The following is an 18026-nucleotide window of genomic DNA, read 5'->3' as shown; positions in this document are numbered from 1 at the left end:
TGTCCCACCGTTTTCCGCGTCTCTCAGCGGGACTACCGCGTCTCACCGTGAGGCCTGTGTACCGTGTGTCCGGGCCGGTGTCCGGTCTGCTCAAGCGCCGGTCGGATGGGCGCTCCGAAGTCCCGACGGCACGGCGAGATCGCGGCGCCGCTGGTCCCGGCGCCGCCGGTCCCGGCGCCGCTGGTCTCCTGGTCTACCTGCGTTCGGATGTGCCGGCGCCGCTGGTGTCCCGCTGCGCTGGTGTCCCGCTGCGCTGCGATGTTTGCCCCGGCGCCGCTGCGATGTCCGTGCTCGGCTACGATGTCTGCTCCGTTGCTGCGATGTCCTGCTCCGGTGCGATGTCTGTTCAGGTCCTGTTCAGGTCTCAGCCTGTTCGGGCGCCATATGTTGCAGGAAGCACGGCCGAAAGCACGACAGACACACAGTATGGTCAGATCATGCTCCATTTTATTGCCCGAATAGCCTAACTTTTATAGAGAACTTAACAGGGGTGGACAGTGTTTCACACAAGATTATTGGTCAAAAGCACTCAGACAAACAACTGCAAGAAAACAACCCCACCTGCAAGAAAACAACCCCTTGTGATTAGCAGTCACATAGACCTTGTCCTTGAAGCCAGCTACTGGTAACAATATTTTTCTGAATTCCTCAATTGGGCAATGTGGGAACACTGTCATGGGAACGTCTCATAGTTGCCCTGGTAGCTTGGTTTGCTCAGCTACAGCAAGCCATAGGATTTTTCCTGTTTCAAGAAATCCCTCAACACCCCTTTAGTTAAATTGCTTAGTTAACAATAACATTTCCTGAATATTGTTTTTCTTTTAATTAAGTTATCCTTATCTCAACCCGTGAGCTGTTCTTTACTTTACTTCTTCCCCTCCTCATGTAGGGAGGGGGAGTGAGACAGCAGTTGTGGTGTTTAGCTGCCTAGCATAGTAAAACCACAACACCAACTTCAGTGATTCTTTGATCTAGGGCTGAAGTGTGAGGCCACCTGCTGCCTCTGCTTGGAGGACTTCCAGGAGCTGGTGATGCCTCCTGTGGGAACAGCCTCTGCAGAGGCTGTGTGATGGAGGCTGGAAAATCTTTGGGTGCCCCCAGGGCAGGGAGGGCAATGAACCCAGGTGGGACAAGGGGGTCCCAGGCACCAGCTGGGGAAGTGGGGCAGCTGGAGCTCTGGTTCCTCCTGGCTCTGACTCCCAGGACCAACACCAAGGAGACGGTCTGCTGCAAGATGCCTTCGCAGGCAGCAAGCCTCAGCACAGAAAGCACCCAGCAAATGCCACTGCCAGACTCCATCTTCCTGTGCAAAACTTTATTTCATAGAATCATAGAATTGTAGAATATCCCGAGTTGGAAGGGACCTATAAGGATCATCAAGTCCAACTCCTGGCACAGCACAGGTCTGCCCAGAGGTTTAGACCATGGGACTAAGTGCACAGTCCAATCGCTTTTTAAATTCAGGCAGGCTTGGTGCAGTGAGTACTTCCCTGGGGAGCGCGTTCCAGTGTGCAACCACCCTCTCGGTGAAGAACCTCTTCCTGATGTCCAGCGTAAACTTCCCCTGCCTCAGCTTAATGCCATTCCTGCGGGTCCTATCACTGTTGTCTACAGAGAATAGGTCACCTGCCTCTCCACTCCCCCTTGCAAGGAAGTTGTAGACCATGATGAGGTCCCCCCTCAGCCTCCTCTTCTTCAGACTGAACAGGCCCAGTGCCCTCAGCCATCTTCGTCGCCCTCCTCTGGACACTCTCCACCAGTTTAAAGTCCTCTTTGTACTGTGGTGCCCAGAACTGCACACAGTACTCGAGCTGAGGCCCCACCAGTCCAGAGCAGAGCAGGACAATCACCTCCCTCAACTGACGAGCAATGCTGTGCTTGATGCACCCCAGGATACGGTTGCCACAGTCCTGCTGCTGCTGGGCCTTGATGTGCTCCAGAGGGGGGAACAAAAAGCCCCCACAGGCTGCTCATGCTCAGCACCAGGCACAGAGCAAAGATCAACCCCAAACTAGGAGGCAAAGGCGGTCTACACTGTCCCGCAGCACACGGTGACCACATCCCTTGCCCTGGGGTCTGCAAGCAGTGCAAGCAGAGGGGAGAGGAGTGTGAAGAGCTGCTGCAGCCCCTGTGCTGCCCTCTGGGGCTCAGAGGCAGACCCATGGGTGCCAGCAGGCCTTGTGCCCCAGCACAGGAGCTGTGTGCAGGGCAAAGCCCAAAGCACCACAGCTCCCTGAGCTCCAGTTTGTTCGAGGTTCCCACAGACCCAGCCCTTTCCAGTGCTTCTCCCCATGCTTCATGGGACGGATTCCACAGCATCCTGCCTCCGCCAAGCCCTCCCACAGCATCCAACTCAGAAAGCATCCCAGCCCTGCAGCATCCTGGTCCCAGAGCTCCCAACCACGAGAACATCTTTGCTGCCCCCCATTGTAGCCATGCTCCGGCTCAAATCCACTTCCATTGGACTTTTCTGTCCCGTCACTTCAAGTTTACTGCTCTTTTGGGGGTATGCAGCTTCCTTCAATAATGATTTAAAATATTCACACGCTGGGATTTTCCATGTTCAGAAGTTGATTTATTCATTTACAAGGAGTATTACTGATTCTTTTACATTTAAATCCCTGCTATATACTTCATGCTTTCACACTCAAAGCCAAATTCATCACTGGAGTTAGAAACAGGGTTCCCAAAAACGAAGTGAAAAGGCTGCCTGAAGTCAGTACCCCCCACCATCTGCCGCAGGTCTCAGCGTGTTTTCCCTCAGGTACAGCTGGGCATTCGTCCCCAGCCAGAACCAGGGGCGCATGCCCTCCCCTTTCAGGAAGACATCTGGGAAAGTGAAGATCTCGACCCGATTGTCAGGGTTTATAAAAGACACCTGCCCCTGGGTACAGTCGAGACAGACCCAGAGCTTTGTGGGGACAGGGGACAGGGACAAGGGCTTGGGAGGAGATGTGAGAGACGTGAGCTGCCCCTCCTTGTACTGCACAGCCCAGATCCCTTCTTCAGGGCTCATGTTGATCTCCCCCTTCCTCTTCACCGATGCCCTGGCCACCCCCACAGCCAAACTGGAATACTTTCCCTTCTCCCCCTCTACCCCCACCTCCCAGAAGTGCCTCCCCTCTCTGAACTCCTCACGGCCCAGCACGCAGCAACTAGTGTCAAATCTCTCCGGGGCTTTGGGCACCTGCTGCCATTTACTTTCCCATCTCACACTGCAGTTATCCTGAGACAGGACTAGCAGAGGATGAGCTGTGCGTGGATCCAGGGTCACCTTCACTGCAGGGACAGAAGGAGCCAGGCCATCAGGGGCAGAGCTCAGCCCTGGGCAGGCTTTCCCCAGCTCGGGGCCAGGAGCTGCCCCACGGGGCAGGAGATGGGGCACCTCTTGGCTCCTGAACATGGCCAAGCAAGGGCAGTGGAAGCACCGCAGAGGGCAACCCAGTGCACACCTACCTGTATTATGAGACAGCAGAAAATGTCTCCATGCTGGAAGGAGAGGGGAGAGCTGGTCACAGCCCATGGCCAGTGCCCAGTGGGTGTGGGCAGCGTGAGGGGCCAGACCTGGGCTGCTCTGTCCCAGTTGCCCACCCTCCCCTGCACATTGCTTTGATGTTGTCCATGGGTTGAAGCTCAAGAACACTCACCCAGCTCTGCAGCTTGTTCCTCTAGAAAAGAAAGCAAAATCAATGTCTAATGAGAGGGGAGAGCTTCTTGCCCTATGCCTGAACCCCAAACTGCTTTGTTATGGTGCAGGATACTCACTGAGCTTTGCATCTTTTTTCTCTGCCAAACAGAAGCAAAAAGAAAGCATGATGGAAAGGGACATCTTGCCTTCTAAAAATGCCCACTGGTAAAACCCAAAGGCCTTCATTTGAGGGAGGGATGGGCACTCACCCAGCTCTGAGGCTAGTTCCTCTGCAAAAGAAAAGCAAAAACACTTGGTGAGAGAGTACAGATTCTCATTACATGACAAGAACTCATTTTCTTTGGGTTTGGGGCCAGACACTCACGCAGTCTTGTAGATTGGTGCGCTAAAAATGAGAAGAAAATCATGGTGAGAGGGAACAGCCTCCCATCCCATTGCGATGATCCCAAATACTTTCAGATGCTTATGGAGACTTACCCAGCTTTACATTCTTTTCCTCTGCAAAAGAAAGAGAAAAGCAATGCATGATCAGAGGGGACAGCTTTTCCTCCCATAGCTCCCATTGGAAGACATGAAGTTCTTTCTGTTTTGGAGGGACACTCACCCAGGTCTGAAGACAGTTCCGCTGCAAAAGGAAAGCAAAGGCAATGCATGATCAGAGGGGACAACTTCTCATCCCATGGCTGCTTCCACGGGAAGACCCCAAGTTCCTTCATTTTGGGGAGGGACACTCACCCAGCCTTTTATCTTTTTGTTCTGGAAAAGAAAGGAAAAAGCAATGCATGATCAGAGGGGACAGCTTCTCGTCATCTGCCTGCTCCCATGGCTACACCCCCAAATTTATTCTTCTAGGAAGTGGCCAAATATAAATTTGCTCCCAAAGGAGGTACCAGACTAATAGCAAGTGAAGTTCATCTGTGAGCATGGCTTGTGCAAGCTGAACAACTAGCACACAAACATGTGCAGCTTTCTGTATGATGCCACCAAAAGAGAGGTGGAAGTGAATGGGGATGGGTGGAGGACGTCCCTGTCCCGGAAGCGTCAGCGCTGAGCGGGGCAGCCCTGCAGCTCGCTCCCCGTCCCCACCTTGATCCCCGTTCCTTTCAGTCATCCCAGCCGTGTCCCGTCCCCAGGGCAGCCCCACACTCCCCACTACCCCATCAGTATGAGGGGCCTGCCCTGGGCTGCTCCGTCCCAGTTGCCCACCCTCCCCTGCACATTGCTTTGACGTTGTCCTTAGGCTGAACCTCAAGAACGCTCACCCAGCTCTGCAGCTTGTTCCTCTAGAAAAGAAAGCAAAAGCAATGTCTGATGAGAGGGGAGAGCTTCTCGCCCCATGCCTGAACCCCAAACTGCTTTGTTATGGTGCAGGATACTCACTGAGCTTTGCATCTTTTTTCTCTGCCAAACAAAACAAAAAGAAAGCATGATGGAAAAGGACATCTTGCCTTCTCAAAATGTCCACTGGTAGAACCCAAAGGCCTTCATTTGAGGGAGGGATGGGTACTCACCCAGCTCTTCAGTTAGATCCTCTGCAAAAGAAAAGCAAAAACACTTGGTGAGAGAGTACAGATTCTCATTACACGACAAGAACTCATTTTCTTTGGGTTTGGGGCCAGACACTCACGCAGTCTTGCAGATTGTTGCACTAGAAATGAGAAGAAAATCATGGTGAGAGGGAACAGCCTCCCATCCCATTGCGATGATCCCAAATACTTTCAGATGCTTATGGAGACTTACCCAGCTTTACATTCTTTTCCTCTGCAAAAGAAAGAGAAAAGCAATGCATGATCAGAGGGGACAGCTTCTCCTGCCATAGCTCCCATTGGAAGACATGAAGTTCTTTCCGTTAGGGAGGGACACTCACCCAGGTCTGAAGACAGTTCCGCTGCAAAAGGAAAGCAAAGGCAATGCATGATCAGAGGGGACAACTTCTCATCCCATGGCTGCTTCCATGGGAAGACCCCAAGTTCCTTCATTTTGGGGAGGGACACTCACCCAGCCTTTTATCTTTTTGTTCTGGAAAAGAAAGGAAAAAGCAATGCATGATCTGAGGGGACAGCTTTTCCTCCCATAGCTCCCATTGGAAGACATGAAGTTCTTTCCATTGGGGAGGGACACTCACCCAGGTCTGAAGACAGTTCCGCTGCAAAAGGAAAGCAAAGGCAATGCATGATCAGAGGGGACAACTTCTCATCCCATGGCTGCTTCCACGGGAAGACCCCAAGTTCCTTCATTTTGGGGAGGGACACTCACCCAGCCTTTTATCTTTCTGTTCTGGAAAAGAAAGGAAAAAGCAATGCATGATCAGAGGGGACAGCTTCTCCTCCCATAGCTCCCATTGGAAGACATGAAGTTCTTTCTGTTTTGGAGGGACACTCACCCAGGTCTGAAGACAGTTCCGCTGCAAAAGGAAAGCAAAGGAAATGCATGATCAGAGGGGACAACTTCTCATCCCATGGCTGCTTCCACGGGAAGACCACAAGTTCGTTCATTTTGGGGAGGGACACTCACCCAGCCTTTCATCTTTTTGTTCTGGAAAAGAAAGGAAAAAGCAATGCATGATCAGAGGGGACAGCTTTTCCTCCCATAGGTCCCATTGGAAGACATGAAGTTCTTTCTGTTTTGGAGGGACACTCACCCAGGTCTGAAGACAGTTCCGCTGCAAAAGGAAAGCAAAGGCAATGCATGATCAGAGGGGATAACTTCTCATCCCATGGCTGCTTCCACGGGAAGACCCCAAGTTCCTTCATTTTGGGGAGGGACACTCACCCAGCCTTTTATCTTTTTGTTCTGGAAAAGAAAGGAAAAAGCAATGCATGATCAGAGGGGACAGCTTCTCCTCCCATAGCTCCCATTGGAAGACATGAAGTTCTTTCTGTTTTGGAGGGACACTCACCCAGGTCTGAAGACAGTTCCGCTGCAAAAGGAAAGCAAAGGCAATGCATGATCAGAGGGGACAACTTCTCATCCCATGGCTGCTTCCATGGGAAGACCCCAAGTTCGTTCATTTTGGGGAGGGACACTCACCCATCCTTTTATCTTTTTGTTCTGGAAAAGAAAGGAAAAAGCAATGCATGATCAGAGGGGACAGCTTCTCCTCCCATAGCTCCCATTGGAAGACATGAAGTTCTTTCTGTTTTGGAGGGACACTCACCCAGGTCTGAAGACAGTTCCGCTGCAAAAGGAAAGCAAAGGCAATGCATGATCAGAGGGGACAACTTCTCATCCCATGGCTGCTTCCACGGGAAGACCCCAAGTTCCTTCATTTTGGGGAGGGACACTCACCCAGCCTTTTATCTTTTTGTTCTGGAAAAGAAAGGAAAAAGCAATGCATGATCAGAGGGGACAACTTCTCATCCCATGGCTGCTTCCACGGGAAGACCCCAAGTTCCTTCATTTTGGGGAGGGACACTCACCCAGCCTTTTATCTTTTTGTTCTGGAAAAGAAAGGAAAAAGCAATGCATGATCAGAGGGGACAGCTTCTCGTCATCTGCCTGCTCCCATGGCTACACCCCCAAATTTATTCTTCTAGGAAGTGGCCAAATATAAATTTGCTCCCAAAGGAGGTACCAGACTAATAGCAAGTGAAGTTCATCTGTGAGCATGGCTTGTGCAAGCTGAACAACTAGCACACAAACATGTGCAGCTTTCTGTATGATGCCACCAAAAGAGAGGTGGAAGTGAATGGGGATGGGTGGAGGACGTCCCTGTCCCGGAAGCGTCAGCGCTGAGCGGGGCAGCCCTGCAGCTCGCTCCCCGTCCCCACCTTGATCCCCGTTCCTTTCAGTCATCCCAGCCGTGTCCCGTCCCCAGGGCAGCCCCACACTCCCCACTACCCCATCAGTATGAGGGGCCTGCCCTGGGCTGCTCCGTCCCAGTTGCCCACCCTCCCCTGCACATTGCTTTGACGTTGTCCTTAGGCTGAACCTCAAGAACGCTCACCCAGCTCTGCAGCTTGTTCCTCTAGAAAAGAAAGCAAAAGCAATGTCTGATGAGAGGGGAGAGCTTCTCGCCCCATGCCTGAACCCCAAACTGCTTTGTTATGGTGCAGGATACTCACTGAGCTTTGCATCTTTTTTCTCTGCCAAACAAAACAAAAAGAAAGCATGATGAAAAGGGACATCTTGCCTTCTCAAAATGTCCACTGGTAGAACCCAAAGGCCTTCATTTGAGGGAGGGATGGGCACTCACCCAGCTCTTCAGTTAGATCCTCTGCAAAAGAAAAGCAAAAACACTTGGTGAGAGAGTACAGATTCTCATTACACGACAAGAACTCATTTTCTTTGGGTTTGGGGCCAGACACTCACGCAGTCTTGCAGATTGTTGCACTAGAAATGAGAAGAAAATCATGGTGAGAGGGAACAGCCTCCCATCCTATTGCGATGATCCCAAATACTTTCAGATGCTTATGGAGACTTACCCAGCTTTACATTCTTTTCCTCTGCAAAAGAAAGGAAAAAGCAATGCATGATCAGAGGGGACAGCTTCTCCTCCCATAGCTCCCATTGGAAGACATGAAGTTCTTTCTGTTTTGGAGGGACACTCACCCAGGTCTGAAGACAGTTCCGCTGCAAAAGGAAAGCAAAGGCAATGCATGATCAGAGGGGACAACTTCTCATCCCATGGCTGCTTCCATGGGAAGACCCCAAGTTCGTTCATTTTGGGGAGGGACACTCACCCAGCCTTTTATCTTTTTGTTCTGGAAAAGAAAGGAAAAAGCAATGCATGATCAGAGGGGACAGCTTCTCCTCCCATAGCTCCCATTGGAAGACATGAAGTTCTTTCTGTTTTGGAGGGACACTCACCCAGGTCTGAAGACAGTTCCGCTGCAAAAGGAAAGCAAAGGCAATGCATGATCAGAGGGGACAACTTCCCATCCCATGGCTGCTTCCACGGGAAGACCCCAAGTTCCTTCATTTTGGGGAGGGACAGTCACCCAGCCTTTTATCTTTTTGTTCTGGAAAAGAAAGGAAAAAGCAATGCATGATCAGAGGGGACAGCTTCTCGTCATCTGCCTGCTCCCATGGCTACACCCCCAAATTTATTCTTCTAGGAAGTGGCCAAATATAAATTTGCTCCCAAAGGAGGTACCAGACTAATAGCAAGTGAAGTTCATCTGTGAGCATGGCTTGTGCAAGCTGAACAACTAGCACACAAACATGTGCAGCTTTCTGTATGATGCCACCAAAAGAGAGGTGGAAGTGAATGGGGATGGGTGGAGGACGTCCCTGTCCCGGAAGCGTCAGCGCTGAGCGGGGCAGCCCTGCAGCTCGCTCCCCGTCCCCACCTTGATCCCCGTTCCTTTCAGTCATCCCAGCCGTGTCCCGTCCCCAGGGCAGCCCCACACTCCCCACTACCCCATCAGTATGAGGGGCCTGCCCTGGGCTGCTCCGTCCCAGTTGCCCACCCTCCCCTGCACATTGCTTTGACGTTGTCCTTAGGCTGAACCTCAAGAACGCTCACCCAGCTCTGCAGCTTGTTCCTCTAGAAAAGAAAGCAAAAGCAATGTCTGATGAGAGGGGAGAGCTTCTCGCCCCATGCCTGAACCCCAAACTGCTTTGTTATGGTGCAGGATACTCACTGAGCTTTGCATCTTTTTTCTCTGCCAAACAAAACAAAAAGAAAGCATGATGGAAAAGGACATCTTGCCTTCTCAAAATGTCCACTGGTAGAACCCAAAGGCCTTCATTTGAGGGAGGGATGGGCACTCACCCAGCTCTTCAGTTAGATCCTCTGCAAAAGAAAAGCAAAAACACTTGGTGAGAGAGTACAGATTCTCATTACACGACAAGAACTCATTTTCTTTGGGTTTGGGGCCAGACACTCACGCAGTCTTGCAGATTGTTGCACTAGAAATGAGAAGAAAATCATGGTGAGAGGGAACAGCCTCCCATCCCATTGCGATGATCCCAAATACTTTCAGATGCTTATGGAGACTTACCCAGCTTTACATTCTTTTCCTCTGCAAAAGAAAGAGAAAAGCAATGCATGATCAGAGGGGACAGCTTCTCCTCCCATAGCTCCCATTGGAAGACATGAAGTTCTTTCTGTTTTGGAGGGACACTCACCCAGGTCTGAAGACAGTTCCGCTGCAAAAGGAAAGCAAAGGCAATGCATGATCAGAGGGGACAACTTCTCATCCCATGGCTGCTTCCACGGGAAGACCCCAAGTTCCTTCATTTTGGGGAGGGACACTCACCCAGCCTTTTATCTTTTTGTTCTGGAAAAGAAAGGAAAAAGCAATGCATGATCTGAGGGGACAGCTTTTCCTCCCATAGCTCCCATTGGAAGACATGAAGTTCTTTCTGTTTTGGAGGGACACTCACCCAGGTCTGAAGACAGTTCCGCTGCAAAAGGAAAGCAAAGGCAATGCATGATCAGAGGGGACAACTTCTCATCCCATGGCTGCTTCCACGGGAAGACCCCAAGTTCCTTCATTTTGGGGAGGGACACTCACCCAGCCTTTTATCTTTTTGTTCTGGAAAAGAAAGGAAAAAGCAATGCATGATCAGAGGGGACAGCTTCTCGTCATCTGCCTGCTCCCATGGCTACACCCCCAAATTTATTCTTCTAGGAAGTGGCCAAATATAAATTTGCTCCCAAAGGAGGTACCAGACTAATAGCAAGTGAAGTTCATCTGTGAGCATGGCTTGTGCAAGCTGAACAACTAGCACACAAACATGTGCAGCTTTCTGTATGATGCCACCAAAAGAGAGGTGGAAGTGAATGGGGATGGGTGGAGGACGTCCCTGTCCCGGAAGCGTCAGCGCTGAGCGGGGCAGCCCTGCAGCTCGCTCCCCGTCCCCACCTTGATCCCCGTTCCTTTCAGTCATCCCAGCCGTGTCCCGTCCCCAGGGCAGCCCCACACTCCCCACTACCCCATCAGTATGAGGGGCCTGCCCTGGGCTGCTCCGTCCCAGTTGCCCACCCTCCCCTGCACATTGCTTTGACGTTGTCCTTAGGCTGAACCTCAAGAACGCTCACCCAGCTCTGCAGCTTGTTCCTCTAGAAAAGAAAGCAAAAGCAATGTCTGATGAGAGGGGAGAGCTTCTCGCCCCATGCCTGAACCCCAAACTGCTTTGTTATGGTGCAGGATACTCACTGAGCTTTGCATCTTTTTTCTCTGCCAAACAAAACAAAAAGAAAGCATGATGGAAAAGGACATCTTGCCTTCTCAAAATGTCCACTGGTAGAACCCAAAGGCCTTCATTTGAGGGAGGGATGGGCACTCACCCAGCTCTTCAGTTAGATCCTCTGCAAAAGAAAAGCAAAAACACTTGGTGAGAGAGTACAGATTCTCATTACACGACAAGAACTCATTTTCTTTGGGTTTGGGGCCAGACACTCACGCAGTCTTGCAGATTGTTGCACTAGAAATGAGAAGAAAATCATGGTGAGAGGGAACAGCCTCCCATCCCATTGCGATGATCCCAAATACTTTCAGATGCTTATGGAGACTTACCCAGCTTTACATTCTTTTCCTCTGCAAAAGAAAGAGAAAAGCAATGCATGATCAGAGGGGACAGCTTCTCCTCCCATAGCTCCCATTGGAAGACATGAAGTTCTTTCTGTTTTGGAGGGACACTCACCCAGGTCTGAAGACAGTTCCGCTGCAAAAGGAAAGCAAAGGCAATGCATGATCAGAGGGGACAACTTCTCATCCCATGGCTGCTTCCACGGGAAGACCCCAAGTTCCTTCATTTTGGGGAGGGACACTCACCCAGCCTTTTATCTTTTTGTTCTGGAAAAGAAAGGAAAAAGCAATGCATGATCTGAGGGGACAGCTTTTCCTCCCATAGCTCCCATTGGAAGACATGAAGTTCTTTCCATTGGGGAGGGACACTCACCCAGGTCTGAAGACAGTTCCGCTGCAAAAGGAAAGCAAAGGCAATGCATGATCAGAGGGGACAACTTCTCATCCCATGGCTGCTTCCACGGGAAGACCCCAAGTTCCTTCATTTTGGGGAGGGACACTCACCCAGCCTTTTATCTTTTTGTTCTGGAAAAGAAAGGAAAAAGCAATGCATGATCAGAGGGGACAGCTTCTCCTCCCATAGCTCCCATTGGAAGACATGAAGTTCTTTCTGTTTTGGAGGGACACTCACCCAGGTCTGAAGACAGTTCCGCTGCAAAAGGAAAGCAAAGGCAATGCATGATCAGAGGGGACAACTTCTCATCCCATGGCTGCTTCCACGGGAAGACCCCAAGTTCCTTCATTTTGGGGAGGGACACTCACCCAGCCTTTTATCTTTTTGTTCTGGAAAAGAAAGGAAAAAGCAATGCATGATCAGAGGGGACAGCTTCTCGTCATCTGCCTGCTCCCATGGCTACACCCCCAAATTTATTCTTCTAGGAAGTGGCCAAATATAAATTTGCTCCCAAAGGAGGTACCAGACTAATAGCAAGTGAAGTTCATCTGTGAGCATGGCTTGTGCAAGCTGAACAACTAGCACACAAACATGTGCAGCTTTCTGTATGATGCCACCAAAAGAGAGGTGGAAGTGAATGGGGATGGGTGGAGGACGTCCCTGTCCCGGAAGCGTCAGCGCTGAGCGGGGCAGCCCTGCAGCTCGCTCCCCGTCCCCACCTTGATCCCCGTTCCTTTCAGTCATCCCAGCCGTGTCCCGTCCCCAGGGCAGCCCCACACTCCCCACTACCCCATCAGTATGAGGGGCCTGCCCTGGGCTGCTCCGTCCCAGTTGCCCACCCTCCCCTGCACATTGCTTTGACGTTGTCCTTAGGCTGAACCTCAAGAACGCTCACCCAGCTCTGCAGCTTGTTCCTCTAGAAAAGAAAGCAAAAGCAATGTCTGATGAGAGGGGAGAGCTTCTCGCCCCATGCCTGAACCCCAAACTGCTTTGTTATGGTGCAGGATACTCACTGAGCTTTGCATCTTTTTTCTCTGCCAAACAAAACAAAAAGAAAGCATGATGAAAAGGGACATCTTGCCTTCTCAAAATGTCCACTGGTAGAACCCAAAGGCCTTCATTTGAGGGAGGGATGGGCACTCACCCAGCTCTTCAGTTAGATCCTCTGCAAAAGAAAAGCAAAAACACTTGGTGAGAGAGTACAGATTCTCATTACACGACAAGAACTCATTTTCTTTGGGTTTGGGGCCAGACACTCACGCAGTCTTGCAGATTGTTGCACTAGAAATGAGAAGAAAATCATGGTGAGAGGGAACAGCCTCCCATCCCATTGCGATGATCCCAAATACTTTCAGATGCTTATGGAGACTTACCCAGCTTTACATTCTTTTCCTCTGCAAAAGAAAGAGAAAAGCAATGCATGATCAGAGGGGACAGCTTCTCCTCCCATAGCTCCCATTGGAAGACATGAAGTTCTTTCTGTTTTGGAGGGACACTCACCCAGGTCTGAAGACAGTTCCGCTGCAAAAGGAAAGCAAAGGCAATGCATGATCAGAGGGGACAACTTCTCATCCCATGGCTGCTTCCACGGGAAGACCCCAAGTTCCTTCATTTTGGGGAGGGACACTCACCCAGCCTTTTATCTTTTTGTTCTGGAAAAGAAAGGAAAAAGCAATGCATGATCTGAGGGGACAGCTTTTCCTCCCATAGCTCCCATTGGAAGACATGAAGTTCTTTCCATTGGGGAGGGACACTCACCCAGGTCTGAAGACAGTTCCGCTGCAAAAGGAAAGCAAAGGCAATGCATGATCAGAGGGGACAACTTCTCATCCCATGGCTGCTTCCACGGGAAGACCCCAAGTTCCTTCATTTTGGGGAGGGACACTCACCCAGCCTTTTATCTTTTTGTTCTGGAAAAGAAAGGAAAAAGCAATGCATGATCTGAGGGGACAGCTTTTCCTCCCATAGCTCCCATTGGAAGACATGAAGTTCTTTCCATTGGGGAGGGACACTCACCCAGGTCTGAAGACAGTTCCGCTGCAAAAGGAAAGCAAAGGCAATGCATGATCAGAGGGGACAACTTCTCATCCCATGGCTGCTTCCACGGGAAGACCCCAAGTTCCTTCCTTTTGGGGAGGGACACTCACCCAGCCTTTTATCTTTTTGTTCTGGAAAAGAAAGGAAAAAGCAATGCATGATCAGAGGGGACAGCTTCTCCTCCCATAGCTCCCATTGGAAGACATGAAGTTCTTTCTGTTTTGGAGGGACACTCACCCAGGTCTGAAGACAGTTCCGCTGCAAAAGGAAAGCAAAGGCAATGCATGATCAGAGGGGACAACTTCTCATCCCATGGCTGCTTCCACGGGAAGACCCCAAGTTCCTTCATTTTGGGGAGGGACACTCACCCAGCCTTTTATCTTTTTGTTCTGGAAAAGAAAGGAAAAAGCAATGCATGATCAGAGGGGACAACTTCTCATCCCATGGCTGCTTCCACGGGAAGACCCCAAGTTCCTTCATTTTGGGGAGGGACACTCACCCAGCCTTTTATCTTTTTGTTCTGGAAAAGAAAGGAAAAAGCAATGCATGATCAGAGGGGACAGCTTCTCGTCATCTGCCTGCTCCCATGGCTACACCCCCAAATTTATTCTTCTAGGAAGTGGCCAAATATAAATTTGCTCCCAAAGGAGGTACCAGACTAATAGCAAGTGAAGTTCATCTGTGAGCATGGCTTGTGCAAGCTGAACAACTAGCACACAAACATGTGCAGCTTTCTGTATGATGCCACCAAAAGAGAGGTGGAAGTGAATGGGGATGGGTGGAGGACGTCCCTGTCCCGGAAGCGTCAGCGCTGAGCGGGGCAGCCCTGCAGCTCGCTCCCCGTCCCCACCTTGATCCCCATTCCTTTCAGTCATCCCAGCCGTGTCCCGTCCCCAGGGCAGCCCCACACTCCCCACTACCCCATCAGTATGAGGGGCCTGCCCTGGGCTGCTCCGTCCCAGTTGCCCATCCTCCCCTGCACATTGCTTTGACGTTGTCCTTAGGCTGAACCTCAAGAACGCTCACCCAGCTCTGCAGCTTGTTCCTCTAGAAAAGAAAGCAAAAGCAATGTCTGATGAGAGGGGAGAGCTTCTCGCCCCATGCCTGAACCCCAAACTGCTTTGTTATGGTGCAGGATACTCACTGAGCTTTGCATCTTTTTTCTCTGCCAAACAAAACAAAAAGAAAGCATGATGAAAAGGGACATCTTGCCTTCTCAAAATGTCCACTGGTAGAACCCAAAGGCCTTCATTTGAGGGAGGGATGGGCACTCACCCAGCTCTTCAGTTAGATCCTCTGCAAAAGAAAAGCAAAAACACTTGGTGAGAGAGTACAGATTCTCATTACACGACAAGAACTCATTTTCTTTGGGTTTGGGGCCAGACACTCACGCAGTCTTGCAGATTGTTGCACTAGAAATGAGAAGAAAATCATGGTGAGAGGGAACAGCCTCCCATCCTATTGCGATGATCCCAAATACTTTCAGATGCTTATGGAGACTTACCCAGCTTTACATTCTTTTCCTCTGCAAAAGAAAGGAAAAAGCAATGCATGATCAGAGGGGACAGCTTCTCCTCCCATAGCTCCCATTGGAAGACATGAAGTTCTTTCCGTTAGGGAGGGACACTCACCCAGGTCTGAAGACAGTTCCGCTGCAAAAGGAAAGCAAAGGCAATGCATGATCAGAGGGGACAACTTCTCATCCCATGGCTGCTTCCACGGGAAGACCCCAAGTTCCTTCATTTTGGGGAGGGACACTCACCCAGCCTTTTATCTTTTTGTTCTGGAAAAGAAAGGAAAAAGCAATGCATGATCAGAGGGGACAGCTTCTCCTCCCATAGCTCCCATTGGAAGACATGAAGTTCTTTCTGTTTTGGAGGGACACTCACCCAGGTCTGAAGACAGTTCCGCTGCAAAAGGAAAGCAAAGGCAATGCATGATCAGAGGGGACAGCTTCTCGTCATATGCCTGCTCCCATGGCTACGCCCCCAAATTTATTCTTCTAGGAAGTGGCCAAATATAACTTTGCTCCCAAAGGAGGGACCAAACTAATAGTGAGTTAAGTTCATCTGTGAGCATGGCTTGTGCAAGCAGAACAACCAGAACAGAAATTTGTGAAGCTTTCTGTACGATAACACCAAAAGACAACTGGTACTGAATGGGGAGGGGTGAAGGCCTACCCTCTCCTGAACATACCCTTCGTGTTTTTGAGGACACTCACCCAGCTCTGCTGTTTGTTCCTCTGAAGAAAACAAAAAAAGAGGGGGAGAGAAAAGAAATGCCTGATAAGAGGGGAGAGCTTCTCATTCCACCACTGGACCCCTTAGTTTTTTGTTGTGGTGTAGTATACTCACCGCGTTCCGTATCCTTGCTCACTGTCAAACAAAAGCAGAAAGAATGCATGATAGAAAGGGACAACTTCCCATCCCACACTGCCCACCAATAGGGCCCAAATTCTTTCATTTTGGGGAGGGACACTCACCCAGCTCTGCAGTTAGTTCCTCTGAATAAGAAAAGCAAAAATACTTGATGTGAGACTACAGATTCTCATTACATGATGAGAACCCATTTTCCTTGGGTTCAGGGACAGAGACTCACTCAGTCTTGCAGATTGGCGCTCTAGAAATGAGAAGAAAATCATGGTGAGAGGGAACAGCTTCCAATCGCATTGCGACACCTCAAATCCCTTCAGATTTTAATGGACACTTACCAGCCTTTGCAAGGTATTTATCTGGAAAAGAAAAAGAAAATCCTTGGAGTGCTCTGTCCCAGCTGCGCACCCTCCCCTAAATAGCACCTAGGCCTTGCCCTGGGGCCCAAGCACATTGACACTCACCCTCCACTGCTCCTTTATCCGCTGGAAGAGGAAAGCAAAAGCAAAGCAGGATAAGAAGGGAGAACTTCTCATCTAATTGATGCTTATGGGATAACATTGGGTTTATGAATGCAGACTTACCTAACCGTCCAGCTTTTTTAATGGAAAAGAAAAAAAAAAACTCAATGTGTTCCCAGCAGGCAGTGCTTCACATTCCATTGCCACTCCCATACCTAGGCCCTTAATTATTTTTCTGAGGTGAGTGTGCACAGAGCACCTTCCTCCGAGTTTGGGTGGAACCAAATTAACAGGGAGCAAGGACCAGCTTCGAGCAAGGCTTGTGCACGTAGAGCATTAAGGACAGACACTTGTGCAACTCTCGGCACCATGCCACCAAAACACAAGGGGAAGTGAATGGGGACATGGGGAGGACTTCCCTGTCCCAGAAGCATCAGTGCAGAGTGGGGCAGCCCCGCAGCTCACTCCCTGTCCCCACCTTGATCCTCGTTCCTTTCAGCCATCCCAGCCTTGTCCCGTGCCCAGGGCAGCCCCAGCCCCAGCACTCCCCACTCACACCCCAGGCTCCAGCTGCTCCTCCAGCACCCCCGAGCCACCAGCACACAAGCCCCCAGAGCCCACCCAGACCAGGCCCTCCCACACAGACACCACTTCCCCAGGGGCTGGGGGCAGGGACTGCAAGGACTCACCCAACTCTCGGCTCTGTGCCTCTGAAAAGCAAAGGCGGAGGAACAGGTGGTGAGCAGAGCAGCTTGATTGCTGGGTGGGAACATGTGCAGGGGGGCTGCGCCTTGCCACCAGCCCCACGCTGCAGCCATGCTCCCTGGCCTCCCACCCAAGGCCCCTTGCTCCAGACCCACATGGGTCCCTGCAGAACACCTCCCTCCGCTCCATCCCTGCGCTGCCAGCTTACCTTGCTTTCGAAAGAGATAAACACTGAGGCCAATGGACACAGCTAAAAGCACGAGGACCAGAGCCAGAGCCACCATCCAGGGCTGGGCGTTGTGGAAGAAGGGAGCTGAGAAAAGGCACCAGGAAAAGGGCTGCGTTTCCATGCCCACAGGTGGAAGAGGAAGACCCAGACTTCTCCTGGGTCAGGTCAAGTGCAGGGGCCAGGAACACCTCACCCTGGCTCTGCCATTTGTACCTGCGATGTGCAGGGATGATTCCCACTCCTGCTGGAGGTGGCTGCTCCTGACCACGCAGGACAAGGGCCCCTCCATGCTCCTGGTCACGATGACGGCGCCTTCGATTTCAAAGAGCCCCTCCTGGTCCTGGGAATGTGTCTGGGAGACCGAGGGCAGGTGCTGCCCGCGAGCATCCCTCCACAGTAGCTGCGGCAGCGGGTACCAGCCGGCCGATAGACACAGCACCCGGACGCCTCCGGCCTCGTAGCCCCCCAGGGAGAGGTGGGGGTCAGTGCCTGTGGCTGGGGGAAGAGCGCGTGACTGGGGTTTGACTTGGGGAAGGATTGAGTTCCAAGGCAAAGACCCCATCTGCTCCCATGCAGACACATCACAGACCCAGCCAGGTCCCCCATGGCTCTCAGACCAGTCCTTCCATGCATGCACTCTTCCAAGCAGTCACAGACCATTGAATAGAATCCCCATCAGACTCAAGTCCTTGAAAGGCCAC

At 51.0% G+C, this 18026-nt stretch overlaps 2 protein-coding genes and 1 long non-coding RNA gene across 8 annotated transcripts in view; 1 reads left to right on the top strand and 2 right to left on the bottom strand.

The window, feature by feature from the left end:
- The window catches only part of LOC137846204 (butyrophilin subfamily 3 member A1-like), a 228584-nt gene that overhangs the window by 103148 nt on the left and 107410 nt on the right, over positions 1 to 18026 (top strand). The gene's annotated exons all lie outside the window — the stretch shown is intronic.
- LOC137846215 (butyrophilin subfamily 1 member A1-like) overlaps positions 1 to 18026 on the bottom strand; it is a 76029-nt gene that overhangs the window by 48653 nt on the left and 9350 nt on the right. For 5 of the 6 annotated variants that reach the window (XM_068664012.1, XM_068664014.1, XM_068664013.1 and 2 more), the window contains one exon: positions 17305 to 17409. The exons of the other annotated variant lie outside the window; for it this stretch is intronic. In XM_068664012.1, coding sequence (XP_068520113.1) covers positions 17305 to 17409 — 105 coding nt within the window. The remainder of the gene's footprint in view (positions 1 to 17304; positions 17410 to 18026) is intronic. 6 annotated transcript variants of the gene reach the window in all.
- Positions 15536 to 17290, bottom strand: LOC137846340 (uncharacterized). The gene is made up of 3 exons (XR_011090471.1): positions 16395 to 17290; positions 16269 to 16289; positions 15536 to 16177 (listed from the first exon to the last, which is right to left on the bottom strand). It is a non-coding gene; the product is annotated as an uncharacterized lncRNA (long non-coding RNA).

This window comes from Anas acuta, chromosome 31 (assembly GCF_963932015.1).
Source record: "Anas acuta chromosome 31, bAnaAcu1.1, whole genome shotgun sequence".
NCBI lineage: Eukaryota > Metazoa > Chordata > Aves > Anseriformes > Anatidae > Anas > Anas acuta.
Note: the sequence above shows the minus strand (reverse complement) of the source record. Positions and strands in the feature narration are given on the sequence as shown.